Raw genomic sequence first — 18,868 nt, forward strand, 5'->3', positions numbered from 1 at the left:
ACAAACGCAAATCAATTTACCTGGCATTGCTCGGAAGGATTGACTTGGTTGTTGGTATAGCACGTGTCGTCGATGACGCAGTGACCGCTATTGATGATGCAGCCATTTCCGTTGCACGATTCGCACGACGGCTTGCAAGTGAACGCCGTACCGACGCATTTGCCGTCTTTGCACTGATCGTCTTTCGTGCAGAGATCGTTGTCGTCGCAGGCGCCGCCAGAAACGTCTGACCAAGCAGAGGTATCCTTTAACTCATTGCATTCCTAGGACAATACAAGAGTCATGTGAACCGGATTTTGCCTATTGATTGCACTTGCCTGGCAGCCGTCATTTCCCGAAACCCCCTTTCTGTCCGAGTTAGCATAACACGTGGAGCTGATAAGACAGTGGCCAGAATCGAGGGTACAACTTGCACCGTTGCACGTTTGACAAGATTTGCAGAGGAGCGGAAATCCTATGCAATTTCCGGAAAAGCACGCATCACTTCTCGTGCACGGGTTTTCGTCGTCGCAGGATTGTCCGTTAGACTTTACGCTGTAAACTCTTGAATTTCCGTTGCAGACCTAAAGCTCAGCCGTTATTAGTTATTCGTCAGCGTTTTGCCTTTCCGCCTAACCTGACAAGATTCGTGGCCAGAAGACGACTTTGTTTGGCCTAAAGTTACGCAGCTGTCGCAGTTAATGAAGCAACTACAAAGAGCAACTCAGAGCTAGGAGAGCGCGAAATTTAGGAACGCGATATTTCTAACACTATTTTTCATGGACAGTTTCAGGAAGCGTTTACCCATTAGTTGCATAGCAATTCGTCTCAGCCACGGCCCTAGCAAATTCCACAAAAGCTGCCGAAATCGGATCGCTCGGTGTTGAACAGTCTGACGAGATTTCCGAAACCAGTCCCAGAATGAGAAGAACGTCAAGAAAAAGACGGCGTCGTCTCTTCATTTCTTTCCGACGTGGTCACAGTCTGGTCTACATACAAAAAGTGCGTGCCTGATAACAAAGGATCTAAGGCGGTTATCACCTCCAGTGATGGCGTCTTCTTGTCGACTATCCAAGTGGGAATGTCACCAGGCCCTTTTCCGAAATCAGAGAAAAGGGGGCGTCTACGCGTAGTCGAAGCGAGTCGGTGTCGCCGCGGCGGAAACGCTGTCAACGACATGCAAGCACTAACCGTAGTGAAGACGACTGGACTACTACTCAACGGAGTCAGAGTACAGCTTGAACTGCCAGGCGTTGTGTCGCACGAGTCGAAGGAGTAGTCAAACGCGTTGACGCAATGCACGCTACGTAAAGCGTGTACTCCCCCCCCCCCCCCCCCCCCCCCTCCCCCACTCCGTTGTACAAGCTGTACACTGTAGAAGTGGGAGTTCTCCCAAGTAAAGGTTGTAATCTGACAACGACCGGATCGAACAGGATCGGAGGCGTCCTCTACACGAAAGCCGGCACCACGTGATACAAGCAGCTCACACAAGAAGCATCTCTTGCCTTTTAGTTGCCTTGTATCTCTCTGGTCAAGCAGGAAAAAGCAAGCCCCACAAGTGCACCTCCCACCGAGGGCTCCCACGCGAAGGAGATGACCTGATGGATCCGAGTCGCCCCACGGATTTATCTTCAAGTCAAAACCGCAGTTGGTGACACTCGCAGCCTTGGCGCTGACGCAAACATCCGTGGTGGACCCGCTGTCGATTACAGTCAAGGCAGCGATGACATCGGGTGCCGAGGGAAAGCAACCGTCGAAGCTGATGCTGAACGTCTTGGGCCAACAGGAGATACCGTCTTTGCAGTACCCAGAATACTGCTTTCCAGTCTGCCTATAAAGGAAAACGCTGACGTTCAAATCCTCTATTAGAGGTTTCCCTTACAGGTACATATTGTTGCTACTTCTTGATAAGCGTAGGGCTTGTCATAACCTTGATGCACACGTTAGAGAATCCGAGACGTGTATTAGACTACTCTAAACTTGCTTTTATTCTGAGCTTCAAATCCTTCAAGAACGATGGTGTTCGATTGGTCTCTAGCTAAGGCGAAGCAGCAGAAGAGACTCAGACAGCAAATTAGATCAAAGAGACGGTTCATTTCGGAGCTGACAGAGAACGAAGAATAGCAGCAGTCTCTGGAGGCTCTCCTTTTTAACGTCTGCAGATTCAATTCTCGCTCGTGGTGATTGGTACAAGAAAAAAGAACTCGGCGTCCTTAGAAACCGAATTAGCTTCGGAGCACCTCCAAAAGAGAATCTGGATGGATCCAGAGCGATAATCCAATGACCCAAAGCGCAACGTATGGCTTCAATACCAGCGATTAGGTGCGTTTCGATGATTGGGGCTCCCTTCGTTTTCTCGTGTCGGCAAGATACGGAAAGACTAGAACGAGGCGATTGTTGAGAAAAAGTCCTCTCTAGAGACGCTCGAAGAGAGAAAGAAACAAACACGGCAGCTAAACACGGCGCATTCTTGCTATGGACGCGCCTGGAGACAAACTTGAAAGAAGTGAGAAATTCACTTATGTCAGACGTCGCCTGGTAGTAAAGGAGTCAGGTAGAGAACTTTCTCTCGGCGGGGTCTCGTTTGGGGAATCTACAGTCGTGTTGTTGCTGTAGAGAGTTCATTGAAGCTCACAGTCTCAGCCTCACTACGTCACTGTACCAGAAGTCAACATCATCGCCGTTCATTCCGTCATAGATTCTACCAGCCAAAGGAGGCGACGTGTCAATAAGCAATCCAGTCGAACTGCTTACAGACGACAATCCTGCAAAGTTGACCGCTCTAACTGATACAAAGTATGTTTGCTTATCTTTCAACGTAAGTCCCACGGCTGACGCTAAGGTGTTAAGCTTTACGTCGGTGAAATTCAAGACGTCTTGCTGCAAAGCTCGCCCGCTGCTTATTGACCAAGAATATCCTTCAATAAAACTTTCATCGTCAGTAAAACTGGTCCAGGTGGCGTTGATGGTGTCAACGGAAATCTGGAAAGCACGAGTGCGAACTTCGCCTGGTATGGGAGGCGTCAAATCAATAGTCATTCCGTCGGACGAAGCAGTAGCTGATAGTCCTTTGGTATTATTGCAGCGAACGAGACCGTAGTACTTGAAACCGTGCTGCAGGGAAAGTGACGAAAATTGGTGACTAGTTTCCTCCAGCAGAACGGGAGTGAAATTGTGAATGTCTGCATTGCCGCCGTCTGTGCTTCCAATACCAACAGAACATTGGTCTAACTCGCTGTGAATCTCTACAAACGGATCCCAATTGATGGAAAACGAATCTCCAAAAGACTGATAGTCGATGTCAACGATGCCATCTCCGTCACGAACTGTGCCTGTAACGGGCGGACTATTGTCGTACAAAACGCCGACTGAGCAACTCTTCGAAGAGAGGCCAGCTCGATTTCTTGCAGCGACCGATGCGTAGTAGCTCAGACCCGAAGCAAACTCGACGTCGTAAGTCGACGCCGACGAATTGCCGCCGACGTTGACGTACGCCTGCGTTTGAGTGCCGCATTGCTCGGTACCGATGGCCCATTTATAATACCATATGTCGCTTTCAACGTCAATAAAGTCTTCCCACGACGCAACTATTCCCGTAGGAATCGAGGGCCATGTAAGTCTGATAGAAACGGAGGCCGGTGATGGGGCCGTAACGTCGACCACAACTCCGCTAGACACGCTAACGACTTGCAGACCGGCGTTATTGTAGCCGATGACTGAAACAAAGTACTTTCCTCCATTTACAAGGCGTAACTGAGCCTCGAAAGAAACATTGCTGCCGACCGATGTGAAATTTAGAATATCAGTGAGGCTTGGACTGGTTCCAATAGCCCATTCAAAAGACTTGACGCTACTCTCCAAGTCTTTGAATCCATACCAGTGAGCAGCGATCTGCTCGTCGTTCGCCTGATACGTCACTCCCGGCTGAACCGTGCCGTGAATCACGACGCCGTTTGCCGGCGGAGTCACATCGATGAGAACGCCGTCAGAATGCATGCAAGTCGTCACTCGTGCACCGTTGGTCGCGCAAACCTTTGCGTAATACACTCGATTCTGTCCGAGAGAGAGGTTCTCGAAAGAATGTGACGTCGACGTCGTGCTAATGTCCGTCAACGGCCCGACATCCTCTCCATTAGGAACTGCGCCCAAAGCGACTTCCACGCGACTTATATAAGATTCAGAGTCCGTCACGAGAGGCCAAGTAAAGGAGAACGTCGTATTAGACGACTGATAGTCGATGTCCGTCGAAGGATTGGCGCCGTCGCGAACGATCACCTTCGCGGGCGGCGTCGCGTCGATGAGCACACCGTTCGTTGAGTTGGACGCTTTCAAACCGGCTCCGTTGACGGCGGCGACGGTGACGCAGTAGAGGACGTTGTGATCGAGCGACTGATCCGATACGACTTCATCGACTAGGCCGACGTCGACGAAGCTGCTCAATATAAAGGATTTGCTGCAGTCGCGATCGTAATTCCATTCGTAGTACTCGATCCCGCTTTCGGCGTCGTAGAAACCCTCCCATCGAAATCGCAAAGCGCTGACATTTGAAGAGTACGCAATGTCTGTTGAAAGTCCGCACATATCGAGGCACAAGTCATAGACAACACCGACAATGGGATAGGTATTATCCACAGCGATTCCATCTGAGAAGACAGTGGTAGATAAACCGGCTCGACTTGTACAGCTTAAAGCCGCATAGTTCGTCACAAAGACGGTCAATTGAATATTATATGTGTTCGTAGTGCTCGTGGGAGAAATAGGTTGCCAGGGCACGACGTCGCCTAGTTGTGTATCGTCGTCACTGGCGGAGCTGAGCGACCATTTACAAGAAGCCATTCCGCTTGCTGACGGAAACACTTGCCACTTGGATTTCACGCCGCTCTGCTCCACTTGATAGTCTCTGTCCACGTTCTCATCGTTGACGCTGTTTTCGTATCGTATGTCCAAGATCTCCGTTGCCGCAGGGTGATATGGATCGATGAAGACCCCATCGGAAGCAACGTCCGTGTAGAAGCCGGCTTTGTCGAAACACCTAACCACCGCATAGACCGTCGTTTCAGCCTTCAAGACTAGATTGGATACGGTCGTATTTCCAGAAAGAGGCACATTGCGGAAATCAGACAGAAGCCGTTTCGTCGGTTCGAGATATTCCTCGTACACGGCCAATTGACAGAAATCCAAGCCGCTCTGATCATCGCTAAATCCAAACCACCTGGCATCGATGGAAGTATTAACGAACTGGTAGTCTGCGTCGGAGACCAAGCCGTCGAAGACGGTACCGCCAAGTGGGTCGTCATAGTCCGCTAGGACCGAATTTGAGTCAACAGTGCTCGTTAGAAGAGCTCTGTTTTGAATAATTAGACTAAGCGTATAGAGGTACCCCGATTGAAAGTTTCCGTTGTGGAGAATTCGATCTGACGTCTGGAAAGTGACGTCTATGAGACAATCTGCTGGATCAGAGCAAGTGTACGTTTGATAGCCGTCCGTGTTGCACGCCGAGTCATTTGGGTCATTGACGTTGGTGGTGCACGCCGTCCACGTAATTTTCAGAATTCCACTTTCCGCATCGCTGCAGCCCAGAAGGGTGGCGACAATGCGACGACTCGGCGACGTGTAATAGTCAATTTGAGACGTTTCCGACGCGCTCTTGACAATGGTAAGCATTCCTGTCACAGGAGCGGTCGTATCCACGGTGACACCATCCGACGATTGAGTTTGAAAGAGACCCGCTTGATTGTACACCCGAAGCGTTGCAAAATATTTGGTGTTGTGCGTCAGGCTTAGGCCTGTGATTTCTTTACTGGCCGATTCGACGTAGTCCTTGATGTCGGTGCCACCGGCCGTCAAGCCTACAGCTATGCGAAACGAATCAGTATTGATCCCACTTTCCGAATCCTGAATTGTGCTCGGATCCCAGTGAATGGCTATGCTGCCAGTACCGGACTGATAGTCAATGTCGAGATACTGGTTTGCTTGTGGTTGCTTGCCGTCATAGACGACACCCATCGTCGGTTTGGTATCGTCAACGAGAATTTCGTCTGAATTCTTGAAGCTCTCGGTTCCTCTCACATTTCTCGCCGTCGCTATGATCATGTACGTGCCGCCGTTCGTCAACGTAAACTGACCGGTGACGGTGACGTCGTGAACGACGTCACTGGCAATACTGATCTGGCCGGTCGACGAATAGACGACGGCGTCGCCGTTTGCCGTGTCGACGAGTTGCCAATCGATTGTGACTTTGTCGCACGGAACTTGAAAACCTTGAAACCTCACTTTGATCTCTTGCCTATCGGTCAACATCAGGTACGGATTTCCGTCTGTGCCTTGAACGGGCGCGAGGAGTTGAGACGGCGTCAGGGCGGAGAAAACCGACACGAGAGCGTTCGTAATGTCGACTCCCGTCGTCGGCTTCTTCGTGTTTAGAACATCGGTGCACGAACCACTGCCGTCACAGAAGCGACACGTCGCCTTGTCGCCGCTGCAAAACAAGTCCGGATAGTCGCAGTCATCTTGGTTAGAGTAGCATTGTTCACTCGAATCGTGGTAGACCGGAAGACAGTTCGAACCGTCGCAATACGTGCTTTGCACGCAGGGATTCGTAGACACTGTATGAACGGCGCACTCGCTGCTAAAATCGGTTCCACTGCACGTTCCTTGATTGCACGTGTCGTCTCGCGTGCACGCAATTCCATCGTTGCAGGGTTGCGTCAGAGAGTTCGTCCACGCCGTCGGCGTTGCTGCTATGTTGCAATACTGACACTGATTGTCGGGATTGACGGCGTTATAGTCGTAGCAGACGTTGACGCCGTTCCTGAGTATAGAGCATCCGCACGTTCCACCCGAAGTTATGCAACCGGTGATTTTACATGTAGAAGTGCCCTGGCACGTCTGACAATCAAGGTTGCAGTTCAGAAGCGTGCCTTGGCATATACCAGTGCTCGTGCACTTGTCGTCGTAGGTGCAGGTGTCTCCGTCGTTGCAAGCGTCATTTGTCAGCGCTGTCCACTGGATACTAGTGCTCGACGACTTGCACGCCTATGAGAAACGTGCTCGCAAAAGAAAATCAAACAAACGCAAATCATTCGATTTACCTGGCATTGCTCGGAAGGATTGACGTCGTCGTTGGCATAGCACGTGTCGTCGATGACGCAGTGACCGCTATTGATGGTGCAGCCATTTCCGTTGCACGATTCGCATGACTTGCAAGTGAACGCCGTGCCGACGCAGTTGCCGACTTTGCACTGATCGTCTTTCGTGCAGAGATCGTTGTCGTCGCAGGATTGTCCGTCAGACTTTAAGCTGTAAAATCTTGAATTTCCGTTGCAGACCTAAAGCTCAGCCGTTATTAGTTATTCCTCAGCGTTTTGCCTGTCCGCCTAACCTGACAAGAATCGTCGCCAATACCCCTCTTTGATTGGCCTAAAGGTATGCAGATGATGCAGTCAATGTAGCAACTACAACGAGCAACACGTTAGGAGAATGACGTCACGCGCAACAAGCTTAATTTAGGAAAGCGATGTTTCGAACACTATTTTCATTCACAGTTGAAAAACGAACAGGAAGTGTTTACCCATTAATTGCATAGCATTCTCTCTGAGCCGTGACCCGATCAATTAGATGGATCAACGAACAATTTGACGAGATTTCCGAAACCAGTCGCAGAATGAGAAGCACGACAAGAAAAAGACGGTGTCGTCTCTTCATTTCTTTCCGACGTGGTCACAGTCTGAGTTACATACAAAAAGTGGGTTCCTGAGGGCGGGATCATATAACAAAGGATCTAAGTTGTCACCTCCTGTGATGGCGTCTTCTTGTCTACTATCCAAGAGGAAGGTGACCAGACCCTTTTCCCACTTTCTGAGATCAGAGACAAGGGGCCGTCTACCCGAAGCTACTCGTAAGGTCGGAGCGGAGCGAGTCCGTCGGTGAAAGTAGAAATCCGCCGCGCGGCGGCAACGCTACCAGTCAACTGACCGTTGTGATGACTCGACTACGACGCAACGTAGTGAGAGTACAGCTTGAACTGAGTGCAGAATTCCAGACGTTGTATCGCACGCACACTTCGCACACTTCGCACGAGTCGTCGAACGTGCGCAACGCACGCTACTTCGCACGACCCATACACACTCCGTTGTACCTACAAGCTGTAGATGTGGGAGTTCTCCCAAGTGAAGGATGTTATCTGACGACGACCGGATCGGACCGGCGTCCTCTACACGGAAACCAAAAGCACCACGTAGATACAAGCAGCTAACACAAGCATCTCTTGCCTTGTATCTCTCTGGTCAAGCAGGAGGATGCAAGCCCCACACCTCCCATCGAGGGCTCCCACGCAAAGGCGGATGACTTCAACTGACGGATCCGGCCCCTACGAACGATCCCACGGACCCATGCAGTCTGCATGAATCGCCAATCATAAGAATCCTGCTTACTTGGAAGTGCCAGTTAAATCATTGTACTCGTGATGTGAATCTTATCGATCTTTTTCGTTTCTTATATTGACTGCACATCTCTCGCTCAAAAAGAAACAAAAATCCTACGTCAACGAAGTCACATAGAAAGCTTAGCTGATAGGAAGGATTATCTGTCATTGTCACTGGCGGTGCTGCAGTGCTTTGGCTGACGGGAGCCACTTCTTCATACACTGCACTGACTGGAGTCGACGTTGCCTTCTTTTTTTCCCGCGTTTGAATGATATATCGGCGACACAGTCATCCTGGTCATTTCTAAACTTGAAGTGGTTTCACGTTTAGGATGGCTTTCTGAAGTGATTGGCAAATCTAAGAAAGCGTTTGAAAGGTTTGCACAATGCACAAAACTCTACCTTCGCTTCTGCATTTTCTTGATTTTTCAGAATACAAATAATTGTAACGGCAATAGAAATAAAAGCTATCGCGACGCAAACAAGCACAATAGAAACGATGACACCAACACCCAATCCTTGAGACAAAATTGAAAATAATTAGAGAATTGTCAGTCTTACACTGTACGACGTACCGTCAGATGTGAGGGCACATGCGCTAGTGAACGCTTGCCGTCACAGGTACGTGCCGCCGTTTGTCAAAGTAAAGTGACCGGTGACGGTGACGGCGTGAGCGACGTCACTGGCAATACCGATCTGGCCGGTCGACGAATAGACGACGGCGTCGCCGTTTGCCGTGTCGACGAGTTGCTAATCGATTGTGACATTGTCGCACGGAACTTCGAAACCTTGAAACCTCACTTGCCTATCCGTCAACATCAGGTACGGGTTTCCGTCTGTGCCTTGAACGGGTACGAGGAGCTGAGACGGCGTCGCGGAAGAATCGCTAGTAACGGCGGCGGTCGACGCCGAAACGAAAGCAAGAGCTGAAAGCCAAAACTGAAACTTCTTTGTCCTACTGTAACATGTATATGTACATGACTGTACATGTGTAGATTGGTGTCTATCTCGTGCTTCTATGTATTCCATCCGAGACATCTAATAACAACGAATTGTGAAGAAGGACTTTTTTGTTCTAAACACTGTGCCAGCAAGTGTCATTCTCTAGAGACTTTGTGATAAAGAAAGAAATGCCGTTCGTGCTATTTTTGTGCGATCTTTCGAAACGCAACATGCCTTAGCTATCGTTGAAAGCCACACAGACCTGAGGAAGCCCGTCCTCGCGCTTGTACATGACAAGGCCGTCTGAAATAGCGTCAGTCGTTCTATTCGCCCCATTACGTGCGCGAACAGTAACGAACAAACGTTGATCGGATGCAGTGGAGTTGCTCGAATAACTCGCCGTCTCGCTAAGTCCAGCCGAAATGAAGGGCAGGACGTCCTCTGCACCTTGGCTCGTGCCGATAGCCCACTCATACTCCACAATACCCGACTCAACGTCGTAGAAATCGCGCCACGTTGCCGTTATTGGCTCGTCAGTGTACTGACAGTCAGAGTCGAACTGTTCGCCGTCAATGACCGTTCCTTTGACAGGACGAGTCACGTCTACGAGAACGCCGTCCGACGAAGACGAAGAAACCAACCCAGCGCCGTTGACTCCATAGACCGTGCAGAAATAGGTACTGCCGTGTTTGAGTACGAGAGCTGAAAAGTGCCATTCGGTTGAATCGGCGGCTTCCGTTTTGCTGCGCACATCGCAGACTCCTTGCGACGACCCGACGCACACTTGATACTTTGCGATCCCGCTTTCAGCGTCGCTAGAATCCGCCCAGCTGCAGTCGAGAAACGATGCATCTTTCTGGTAGGTCAGATCGACTTTACCCTTTCCATCGTAGACTTGACCGGAAACCGGTAACGTCGTGTCGACGAGAACGCCATCCGAGGACTCGCTGGTCTGATACCCGGCCGAATTGTAGCATAGAACAGTCGAGTAATACGTCAGTCCAGGAGTGAGAACGCAATGTCCGCAAGTAGCGCTAGTTTTCTGACTTCCAACCGATTGAGGAGACAAAACCTGACTGCCGCCAGGCTCGGTTCCGACGAACCAAAAGCAATCGACAATAGAAGTTTCGTTGTCTACGAATTTGCCCCACAAAGCGGAATAGCCGACGAGGGAAAGCTGATAATCGACGTCCGTTGCACCAGGACCGTCAATCACCCCGGAACTGACAGGAGGAGTCACGTCGTAGAAGAACCAATTGGAATGCTTGCGAGAGCGCAAATTGACGCGATTAGTCGCTTGGACTGTGACTCGGTATTCCATCTGACTTGTCAAATTGAACGTCGCGGAATAGGACGACGCCGTTCCAACGTCTTTCTCGTGAAGATTCTCTTCGTTTCGACTGGAGAGATACCACCAGTAGGATGTGACACCGCTTTCGTCGTCTCTAAAATTATCCCAGTCGGATTCGGCGTATGTCATACCGTTCTCCAACCGAGTGAGACTGAACGAAACGCGTCCGCCTGACGGAGGAGTTGCGTCCACGACGAACCCGTTTGACTCCGCTACAGAGAAGAGTCCACTGTTCGATATGCACTTTACAGACGTAAAATACGCGGCTTTATGAAACCACGCTATCGTTACGCTGCCAAATGAATTGCTTACAGTGCCAGTTCCATTTGACTCGGTTTCGGCTGTCCAGACAACAAGGGAAGATACGCTGTCGAATAAAGAGATGTTGCATGTCTTTACAGCGCTTTCTGGATCCGTAAATCCGCTCCACGTCGCCTCCAAAGTGTCGTTGATCGCAAAGAAGTCTACGTCGTCATTCAACCCGTCGAGAACTTTGCCAATAGTTGGCGGAGTGAAATCAATAATAACAGCAGGTGATTGAACATCGAAGAACGTCGAAAAGTCGTCGAATGAAACTTGCAAATTAACGTAGTAGGCAACTCCTTGCAGCAAAGCGCAATCCGAACAGACGGCGTCGAACTGACTACCGACGCTGGTGTACGGAAGAATCTGAGCTCCTCCAGCTATCGTCCCTATGCTGTAACGGTACTCATAGCCAAGATCGATAGACCTATTGTTCATATCGTTTCGCCACGCCCAGGAGACCTTGATTGCAGACTTGCTGTACTGGATGCTTACGTCGCAGCAATCAGCGGGACTCAATTCAGCAGAAGGTGGGTCAAGGGAAAAGGTGTCGGCCACAGTGTCTGATTCCAGGCCAATGATGGTCACTGCTTTCGCACTAACAGCCACTGTAGTTCCGTACAAAGACATGTCCGAGTAAAACGTATATATTGATCTTGTCGGCTGTAGAATGACTGAACGTGAAGCCGAGTTGCCGACCCTGAGCGTTACATAGAGGCGGTTAATCGGGGATTCGGGATCGTAAAATCCGCTCCAAGTTAGAGTCATAGACGAGTCGTCGTAGCCCGCTAAGGACACTTGTCCGGCGTGAGGTGGTGTAGCATCAGTGACAGCTGATGGCGACGTCGACGTCAAATTCGAATTGCTCGTGCAGGTGACATAAACAGTCAATAGACTGTCATTCTGGCAGCATAACGAGGCGTTCAATTGCAGAGTTTGTTTGTCAAAGTTGGTAAGCGGGACGCGCTTCGACCAGCCGGCCGAATTATGAGCAATTGCGAGGCAAGACGAAATGCCAGTATCTGGATCCGACGCTCCGGACGTGTCGATCGTCAAAACTTCATTGGACGCCCATGTCAAACTGGTTACTGTGCCCGAGTCAGGTGCTGTCAAATCGACAACAAAACCGTCTGAAGACGCGGTGCTCTTCAACCCAGCTCCGTTCGTGCCTTCAACGGTCACAAAATATTGCACTCCGGGAATGAAATGGCACGACGGACAGAAAGCGGTTCTGTTCTCCGCAACGGCAGTTGCAACGAGAACTTGGCATCCTTCAGGGTTTGTCCCAATCAGCCACCTGTACGAGACAACGCCGCTTTCTTCGTCGACGAATTCTGACCAGTGCGACCAGAATCCGACGTCACTGTACCAGAAGTCAACATCATCGCCGTCCATTCCGTCATAGATTCTACCAGCCAAAGGAGGCGACGTGTCAATAAGCAAGCCAGTCGAACTGCTTACAGACGACAATCCAGCAAAGTTGACCGCTCTAACTGATACAAAGTACGTTTCCTTATCTTTCAACGTAAGTCCCACGGCTGACGCTAAGGTGTTAAGCTTTACGTCGGTGAAATTCAAGACGTCTTGCTGCAAAGCTCGCCCGCTGCTTATCGACCAAGAATACCCTTCAATAGAACTTTCATTGTCAGTAAAACTGGTCCAGGTGGCGTTGATGGTGTCAAGGGAAACCTGGAACGCACGAGTACGAACTTCGCCTGGTATGGGAAACGTCAAATCAATAGTCATTCCGTCGGACGAAGCAGTAGCTGATAGTCCTTTGGTATTATTGCAGCGAACGAGACCGTAGTACTTGAACCCGTGCTGCAGGGAAAGTGACGAAAATTGGTGACTAGTTTCCTCCAGCAGAACGAGAGTGAAATTGTGAATGTCTGCATTGCCGCCGTCTGTGCTTCCAATACCAACAGAACATCGGTCTAACTCGCTGTGAATCTCTACAAACGGATCCCAATTGATGGAAAACGAATCTCCAAAAGACTGATAGTCAATGTCAACGATGCCATCTCCGTCACGAACTGTGCCTGTAACGGGCGGACTATTGTCGTACAAAACGCCGTCTGAACAACTTTTTGAAGAGAGGCCTGCCCGATTTCGTGCAACGACCGATGCGTAGTAGCTCAGTCCCGAAGCGAACTCGACGTCGTAAGTCGACGCCGACGTATTGCCGCCGACGTTGACGTACGCCTGCGTTTGAGTGCCGCATTGCTCGGTACCGATAGCCCATTTATAATACCATATGTCGCTTTCAACGTCAGTGAAGTCTTCCCACGACGCAACTATTCCCGTAGGAACTGAGGGCCATGTAAGTCTGATGGAAACGGAGGCCGGTGATGGGGCCGTAACGTCGACCACAACTCCGCTAGACACGCTAGCGACTTGCAGACCGGCGTTATTGTAGCCGATGACTGAAACAAAGTACTTTCCTCCATTTACAAGGCGTAACTGAGCCTCGAAAGAAACATTGCTGCCGACGGATGTAAAATTTAGAATATCAGTGAGGTTTGGACTGGTACCGATAGCCCATTCAAAAGACTTGACGCTACTCTCCAAATCTTTGAATCCATACCAGTGAGCGGCGATCTGCTCGTCGTTCGCCTGATACGTCACTCCCGGCTGAACCGTGCCGTGAATCACGACGCCGTTTGCCGGCGGGGTCACATCGATAAGAACGCCGTCAGAATGCATGCAAGTCGTCACTCGTGCGCCGTTGGTCGCGCAAACCTTTGCGTAGTACACTCGATTCTGTCCGAGGGAGAGACTCTCAAAAGAATGCGACGTCGACGTCGTGCTAATGTCCGTCAACGGCACGACATCTTCTGCATTAGCAACTGCGCCCAAAGCGACTTCCACGCGACTGATATAAGATTCAGAGTCTGTAACAAGAGGCCAAGCAAAGGAGAACGTCGTATTGGACGACTGATAGTCGATGTCCGTCGAAGGATTCACGCCGTCGCGAACGATCACCTTCGCGGGCGGCGTCGCGTCGATGAGCACGCCGTTCGTCGAGTTGGACGATTTCAAACCGGCTCCGTTGACGGCGGCGACGGTGACGCAGTAGAGGACGTTGTGATCGAGCGACTGATCCGATACGACTTCATCGACTAGGCCGACGTCGACGAAGCTGCTCAATATAAAGGATTTGCTGCAGTCGCGATCGTAATTCCATTCGTAGTACTCGATCCCGCTTTCGGCGTCGTAGAAAACCTCCCATCGAAATCGCAAAGCGCTAACATTTGAAGAGTACGCAATGTCTGTTGAAAGTCCGCACATATCGAGGCACAAGTCATAGACAACACCGACAATAGGATCGGTATTATCCACAGCTATTCCATCTGAGAAGATAGTGGTAGATAAACCGGCTCGACTTGTACAGCTTACAGCCGCGTAGTTTGTCACAAAGACGGTCAATTGAATATTATATGTGTTCGTAGTGCTCGTGGGAGAAATAGGTTGCCAGGGCACGACGTCGCCTAGTTTTGTATCGTCGTCACTGGCGGAGCTGAGCGACCATTTACAGGAAGCCAGTCCGCTTGCTGACGGAAACACTTGCCACTTGGATTTCACTCCGCCCTGTTCCACTTGATAGTCTCTGTCCACGTTCTCATCGTTGACGCTGTCTTCGTATCGTATGTCCAAGATCTCCGTTGCCGTAGGGTGATACGGATCGATGAAGACCCCATCGGAAGCAACGTCCGTGTAGAAGCCGGCTTTGTCGAAACACCTAACCACCGCATAGACCGTCGTTTCAGCCTTCAAGACTAGATTGGATACGGTCGTATTACCAGAAAGAGGCACGTTGCGGAAATCAGACAGAAGCCGTTTCGTCGGTTCGAGATATTCCCCGTAGACGGCCAATTGACAGAAATCCAAGCCGCTCTGATCATCGCTAAATCCAAACCACCTGGCATCGATGGAAGTATTAACGAACTGGTAGTCTGCATCAGAGACCAAGCCGTCAAAGACGGTCCCGCCAAGTGGGTCGTCATAGTCCGCTAGGACCGAATTTGAGTCAACAGAGCTCGTTAGAAGAGCTCTGTTTTGAATAATTAGACTAAGCGTATAGAGGTAGCCCGATTGAAAGTTTCCGTTGTGGAGAATTCGATCCGACGTCTGGAATGTGACGTCTATGAGACAATCTGCCGGGTCAGAGCAAGTGTACGTTTGATAGCCGTCCGTGTTGCACGCCGAGTCATTCGGGTCATTGACGTTGGTGGCGCATGCCGTCCACGTAATTTTCAGAATTCCACTTTCCGCATCGCTGCAGCCCAGAAGGGTGGCGACAATGCGACGACTCGGCGACGTGTAATAGTCAATTTGCGACGTTTCAGACACACTCTTGACAATGGTAAGCGTTCCCGTCAGAGGAGCGGTCGTATCCACGGTAACACCATCCGACGATTGAGTTTGAAAGAGACCCGCTCGATTGTACACCCGAAGCGTTGCAAAATATTTGGTGTTGTGGGTCAGGCTTAGGCCTGTGATTTCTTTACTGGCCGATTCGACGTAGTTCTTGATGTCGGTGCCACCGGCCGTCAAGCCTACAGCTATGCGAAACGAATCAGTATTGATCCCACTTTCCGAATCCTGAATTGTGCTCGGATCCCAGTGAATGGCTATGCTGCCAGTACCGGACTGATAGTCAATGTCGAGATACTGGTTTGCTTGTGGTTGCTTGCCGTCATAGACGACACCGATCGTCGGTTTGGTATCGTCAACGAGAATTTCGTCTGAATTCTTGAAGCTCTCGGTTCCTCTCACATTTCTCGCCGTCGCTTCGATCATGTACGTGCCGCCGTTCGTCAGGGTGAACTGACTGGTGACGGTGACGTCGTGAACGACGTCACTGGCAATACTTATCTGGCCGGTCGACGAATAGACGACGGCGTCGCCGTTTGCCGTGTCGACTAGTTGCCAATCGATTGTAACTTTGTCGCACGGCACTTTGAAACCTTGAAACCTCACTTTGATCTCTTGCCTATCCGTCAACATCAGGTACGGATTTCCGTCTGTGCCTTGAACGGGCGCGAGGAGTTGAGACGGCGTCAGGGCGGAGAAAACCGACACGAGAGCGTTCGTAATGTCGACTCCCGTCGTCGGCTTCTTCGTGTTTAGAACATCGGTGCACGAGCCACTGCCGTCGCAGTAGCGACACGTCGCCTTGTCGCCGCTGCAAAACAAGTCCGGATAGTCGCAGTCGTCTTGGTTAGAGTAGCATTGTTCACTCGAATCGTGGTAGACCGGAAGACAGTTCGTACCGTCGCAATCCGTGCTTTGCACGCAGGGATTCGTAGACACTGTATGAACGGCGCACTCGCTGCTAAAATCGGTTCCGCTGCATGTTCCTTGATTGCACGTGTCGTCTCGCGTGCACGCAATTCCATCGTTACAGGGTTGCGTCGGATAGTTCGTCCACGCGGTCGGCGTTTCTATGTTGCAATACTGACACTGATTGTCGGGATTGACGGCCGTATTTTCGTAGCAGACGTCGACGCTGTTCCTGGATATAGAGCATCCGCACGTTCCACCCGAAGTGATGCAACCGGTGATTTTACATGTAGAAGTGCCCTGGCACTTCTGACAATCAAGGTTGCAGTTCAGAAGCGTGCCTTGGCATATACCAGTGCTCATGCACTTGTCGTTGTAGGTGCAGTTGTCTCTGTCGTTGCAACCTTCATTTGTCAGCGCTGTCCACTGGATACTAGTGCTCGACGACTTGCACGCCTATGAGAAAACGTGCTCGCAAAAGAAAACCAAACAATTCAATTTACCTGGCATTGCTCGGAAGGATTGACCTGATCGTTGGTATAGCACGTGTCGTCGATGACGCAGTGACCGCTATTGATGGTGCAGCCATTTCCGTTGCACGATTCGCACGACTTGCAAGTGAACGCCGTACCGACGCAGTTGCCGTCTTTGCACTGATCGTCTTTCGTGCAGAGATCGTTGTCGTCGCAGGCGCCGCCAGAAACGTCTGACCAAGCAGAGGTATCCTTTAAGTCATTGCATTCCTAAAACAATACAGGAGTCATGTGAACCGGATTTTGCCTATTGATTGCAATTGCCTGGCAGCCGTCATTTCCCGAAACCCCCTTTCGGTCCGAGTTAGCATAACACGTGGAGCTGATAATACAATGGCCTGAGTTGAGGGTACAACCTGCACCGTTGCACGTTTGACAAGATTTGCAGCTAAACGGAACTCCTGCGCAATTTCCGAACAAGCACAAATCACGTCTCGTGCACAAGTTGCCGTCGTTGCAGGATTGTCCGTTCTGTACTGTGTAAGAGTCTGACATCCCGTCGCAGATCTAAAGCTCAGCCGTTATTAGTTATCCCTCAGCGTTTTGCCTGTCCGTCTAACCAGACAAGAATCGTCGCCAGTAGGCGACTTTGTTTGGCGAAAAGGTACGCAGAGGATGCAGTCAATGAAGCAACTACAAAGAGCTACACGTTAGGAGAATGACGTCACGCGCAACAAGCTTAATTTAGGAAAGCGATATTTCGAACACTTTTTTCATCGACAGGTGAAAAACGAACAGGAAAGCGTTTACCCATTAGTTGCAAAGCAAACTGCCCGAGCCGCGGCCCTAGTAGCTATGAAAGCCCCTGCCACAAGCGGATCGCTCGGTATTGAACAGTCTGACGAGATTTCCGAGACCAGTCGCAGAATGAGAAGCACGTTAATAAAAAGACGGTGTCGTCTCTTCATTTCTTTCCGACGTGGTCACAGTCTGAGTTACATACAAAAAGTGGGTGCCTGAGGGCGGGATTATAACAAAGGATCTAAGGCGGTTATCACCTCCTGTGATGGCGTCTTCTTGTCTACTATCCAAGAAGAAGGTAACCCGACCCTTTTCCCGCTTCCCGAGATCAGACGCGAAGCTACTCGGAGCGAGTCGGTGAAAGTAGAAATCCGCCGCGGCGGCGGCAACGCTACCAGTCAATGACATGCAAGCACTGACCGTAGTGAAGACGACTCGACTACTCTATGCGACGTAGTGAGAGTACAGCTTGAACTGAGTGCAGAGTGCCAGACGTTGTATCGCACGAGTCGAACGAGTGAGTAGTCGAACGCGTCGGCGCAACGCACGCTACGTAAACCGTGTACTTCGCACGACCCACACTCCGTTGTACAAGCTGTAGAAGTGGGAGTTCTCCCAAGTGAAGGATGTAATCTGACGACGACCGGATTGGAGGCGGTCCGGCTTCCGTGTGTCCTCTACACGGAAGCCGGAAGCACCACGTAGATACAATATCTCTCTGGTCAAGCAGGAGGATGCAAATGCACCTCCCACCGAGGGCTCCCACGCGAAGGAGATGACCTGACGGATTCGGCCCCTACGAACGATCCCGCGGCCCCATATAAATCCTGCTTACCTGGAAGTGCCAGTTGATCATTGTGCTCGTGATGTGAATCTTATCGATCTTTTTCGTTTTTTTATATTGACTGCACATATGTTCTCTCACTGAAAAGAAACGAAAATCCTCAGTGAATGCCAGCTACCTGATAGGAAGTATTATCTGTCATTGTCACTCTGACTGGCGGTGCTGCAGTGCTTTGGCTGACGGGAGCCACTTCTTCATACATTGGAGTCGAGGTTGCCTTCTTTTTTCCCGCGTTTGAATGATATATCGGCGACACAGTCATCCTGGTCATTTCTAAACTTGAAGTGGTTTCACGTTTAGGATGGCTTTCTGAAGTGCTTGGCAAATCTAAGAAAGCGTTTGAAAGATTCGCACAATGCGCAAAATTAACTCTACCTTCGCTTCTGCCTTTCCTTGATTTCAGAAACCAAATAATTGCAACGGCAATAGAAATAAAAGCTATCGCGACGCAAACAAGCACAACGGAAACG

The 18,868-nt window shown here is 50.3% G+C and overlaps 3 protein-coding genes and 1 long non-coding RNA gene across 8 annotated transcripts in view; 1 reads left to right on the forward strand and 3 right to left on the reverse strand.

The window, feature by feature from the left end:
- Window positions 1-1,252, reverse strand: part of LOC136185765 (uncharacterized) — an 8,564-nt gene extending 7,312 nt beyond the window's left edge. Inside the window, exons 1-6 of one of the 2 annotated variants that reach the window (XM_065972978.1) lie at window positions 1,171-1,248; window positions 1,021-1,102; window positions 784-968; window positions 617-689; window positions 318-563; window positions 21-263 (exon numbers count right to left, since the gene is read on the reverse strand). In XM_065972978.1, coding sequence (XP_065829050.1) covers window positions 21-263; window positions 318-563; window positions 617-689; window positions 784-941 — 720 coding nt within the window. In that variant the 5' untranslated portion in view covers window positions 942-968; window positions 1,021-1,102; window positions 1,171-1,248. Of the gene's footprint in view, window positions 1-20; window positions 264-317; window positions 564-616; window positions 690-783; window positions 969-1,020 lie in introns of both variants that reach the window. The other variant, XM_065973058.1, reaches the window with a different exon arrangement.
- LOC136194633 (uncharacterized) overlaps window positions 1-8,177 on the reverse strand; it is a 26,106-nt gene extending 17,929 nt beyond the window's left edge. The window contains exons 1-8 of one of the 3 annotated variants that reach the window (XM_065983838.1): window positions 7,772-8,177; window positions 7,550-7,705; window positions 7,361-7,433; window positions 7,071-7,307; window positions 1,964-7,014; window positions 1,862-1,909; window positions 1,485-1,810; window positions 1,337-1,427 (exon numbers count right to left, since the gene is read on the reverse strand). In XM_065983838.1, coding sequence (XP_065839910.1) covers window positions 2,611-7,014; window positions 7,071-7,307; window positions 7,361-7,433; window positions 7,550-7,683 — 4,848 coding nt within the window. In that variant the 5' untranslated portion in view covers window positions 7,684-7,705; window positions 7,772-8,177 and the 3' untranslated portion in view covers window positions 1,337-1,427; window positions 1,485-1,810; window positions 1,862-1,909; window positions 1,964-2,610. Of the gene's footprint in view, window positions 1-1,336; window positions 1,428-1,484; window positions 1,811-1,861; window positions 1,910-1,963; window positions 7,015-7,070; window positions 7,308-7,360; window positions 7,434-7,549; window positions 7,706-7,771 lie in introns of those variants that run through there. The other 2 variants (XM_065983830.1, XM_065983846.1) reach the window with 2 other exon arrangements.
- LOC136194734 (uncharacterized) lies at window positions 8,134-9,538 on the forward strand. 2 transcript variants are annotated; one of them, XR_010671702.1, is made up of 3 exons: window positions 8,134-8,215; window positions 8,270-8,778; window positions 8,834-9,538. It is a non-coding gene; the product is annotated as an uncharacterized lncRNA (long non-coding RNA). The 2 variants fall into 2 exon arrangements; XR_010671701.1 differs by having other exon boundaries at window positions 8,273-8,778.
- Window positions 9,394-18,463, reverse strand: LOC136194596 (uncharacterized). The gene is made up of 8 exons (XM_065983783.1): window positions 18,390-18,463; window positions 17,975-18,334; window positions 17,812-17,894; window positions 17,564-17,743; window positions 17,374-17,446; window positions 17,078-17,320; window positions 16,784-17,023; window positions 9,394-16,736 (listed from the first exon to the last, which is right to left on the reverse strand). Exons 4-8 carry the CDS (start codon window positions 17,719-17,721, stop codon window positions 9,579-9,581), a joined length of 7,872 nt encoding a protein of 2,623 aa, XP_065839855.1. The 5' UTR covers window positions 17,722-17,743; window positions 17,812-17,894; window positions 17,975-18,334; window positions 18,390-18,463; the 3' UTR covers window positions 9,394-9,578.
- Window positions 18,464-18,868: the final 405 nt, after the last annotated feature.

This window comes from Oscarella lobularis, chromosome 1, assembly GCF_947507565.1.
Source record: "Oscarella lobularis chromosome 1, ooOscLobu1.1, whole genome shotgun sequence".
Lineage (NCBI taxonomy): Eukaryota > Metazoa > Porifera > Homoscleromorpha > Homosclerophorida > Oscarellidae > Oscarella > Oscarella lobularis.

What these genes read in the sequence shown, in the direction of transcription:
- LOC136194596 (XM_065983783.1), bottom strand. Translation starts at nt 17,721, where the DNA reads ATGAAGAGACGACACCGTCTTTTTATTAACGTGCTTCTCATTCTGCGA. An exon ending in GTTTGCTTTGCAACTAATGG is followed by an intron (nt 17,447 to 17,563) that starts GTAAACGCTTTC and finishes AGCTCTTTGTAG; the next exon opens with TTGCTTCATTGACTGCATCC. An exon ending in CTGGCGACGATTCTTGTCTG is followed by an intron (nt 17,321 to 17,373) that starts GTTAGACGGACA and finishes GCTGAGCTTTAG; the next exon opens with ATCTGCGACGGGATGTCAGA.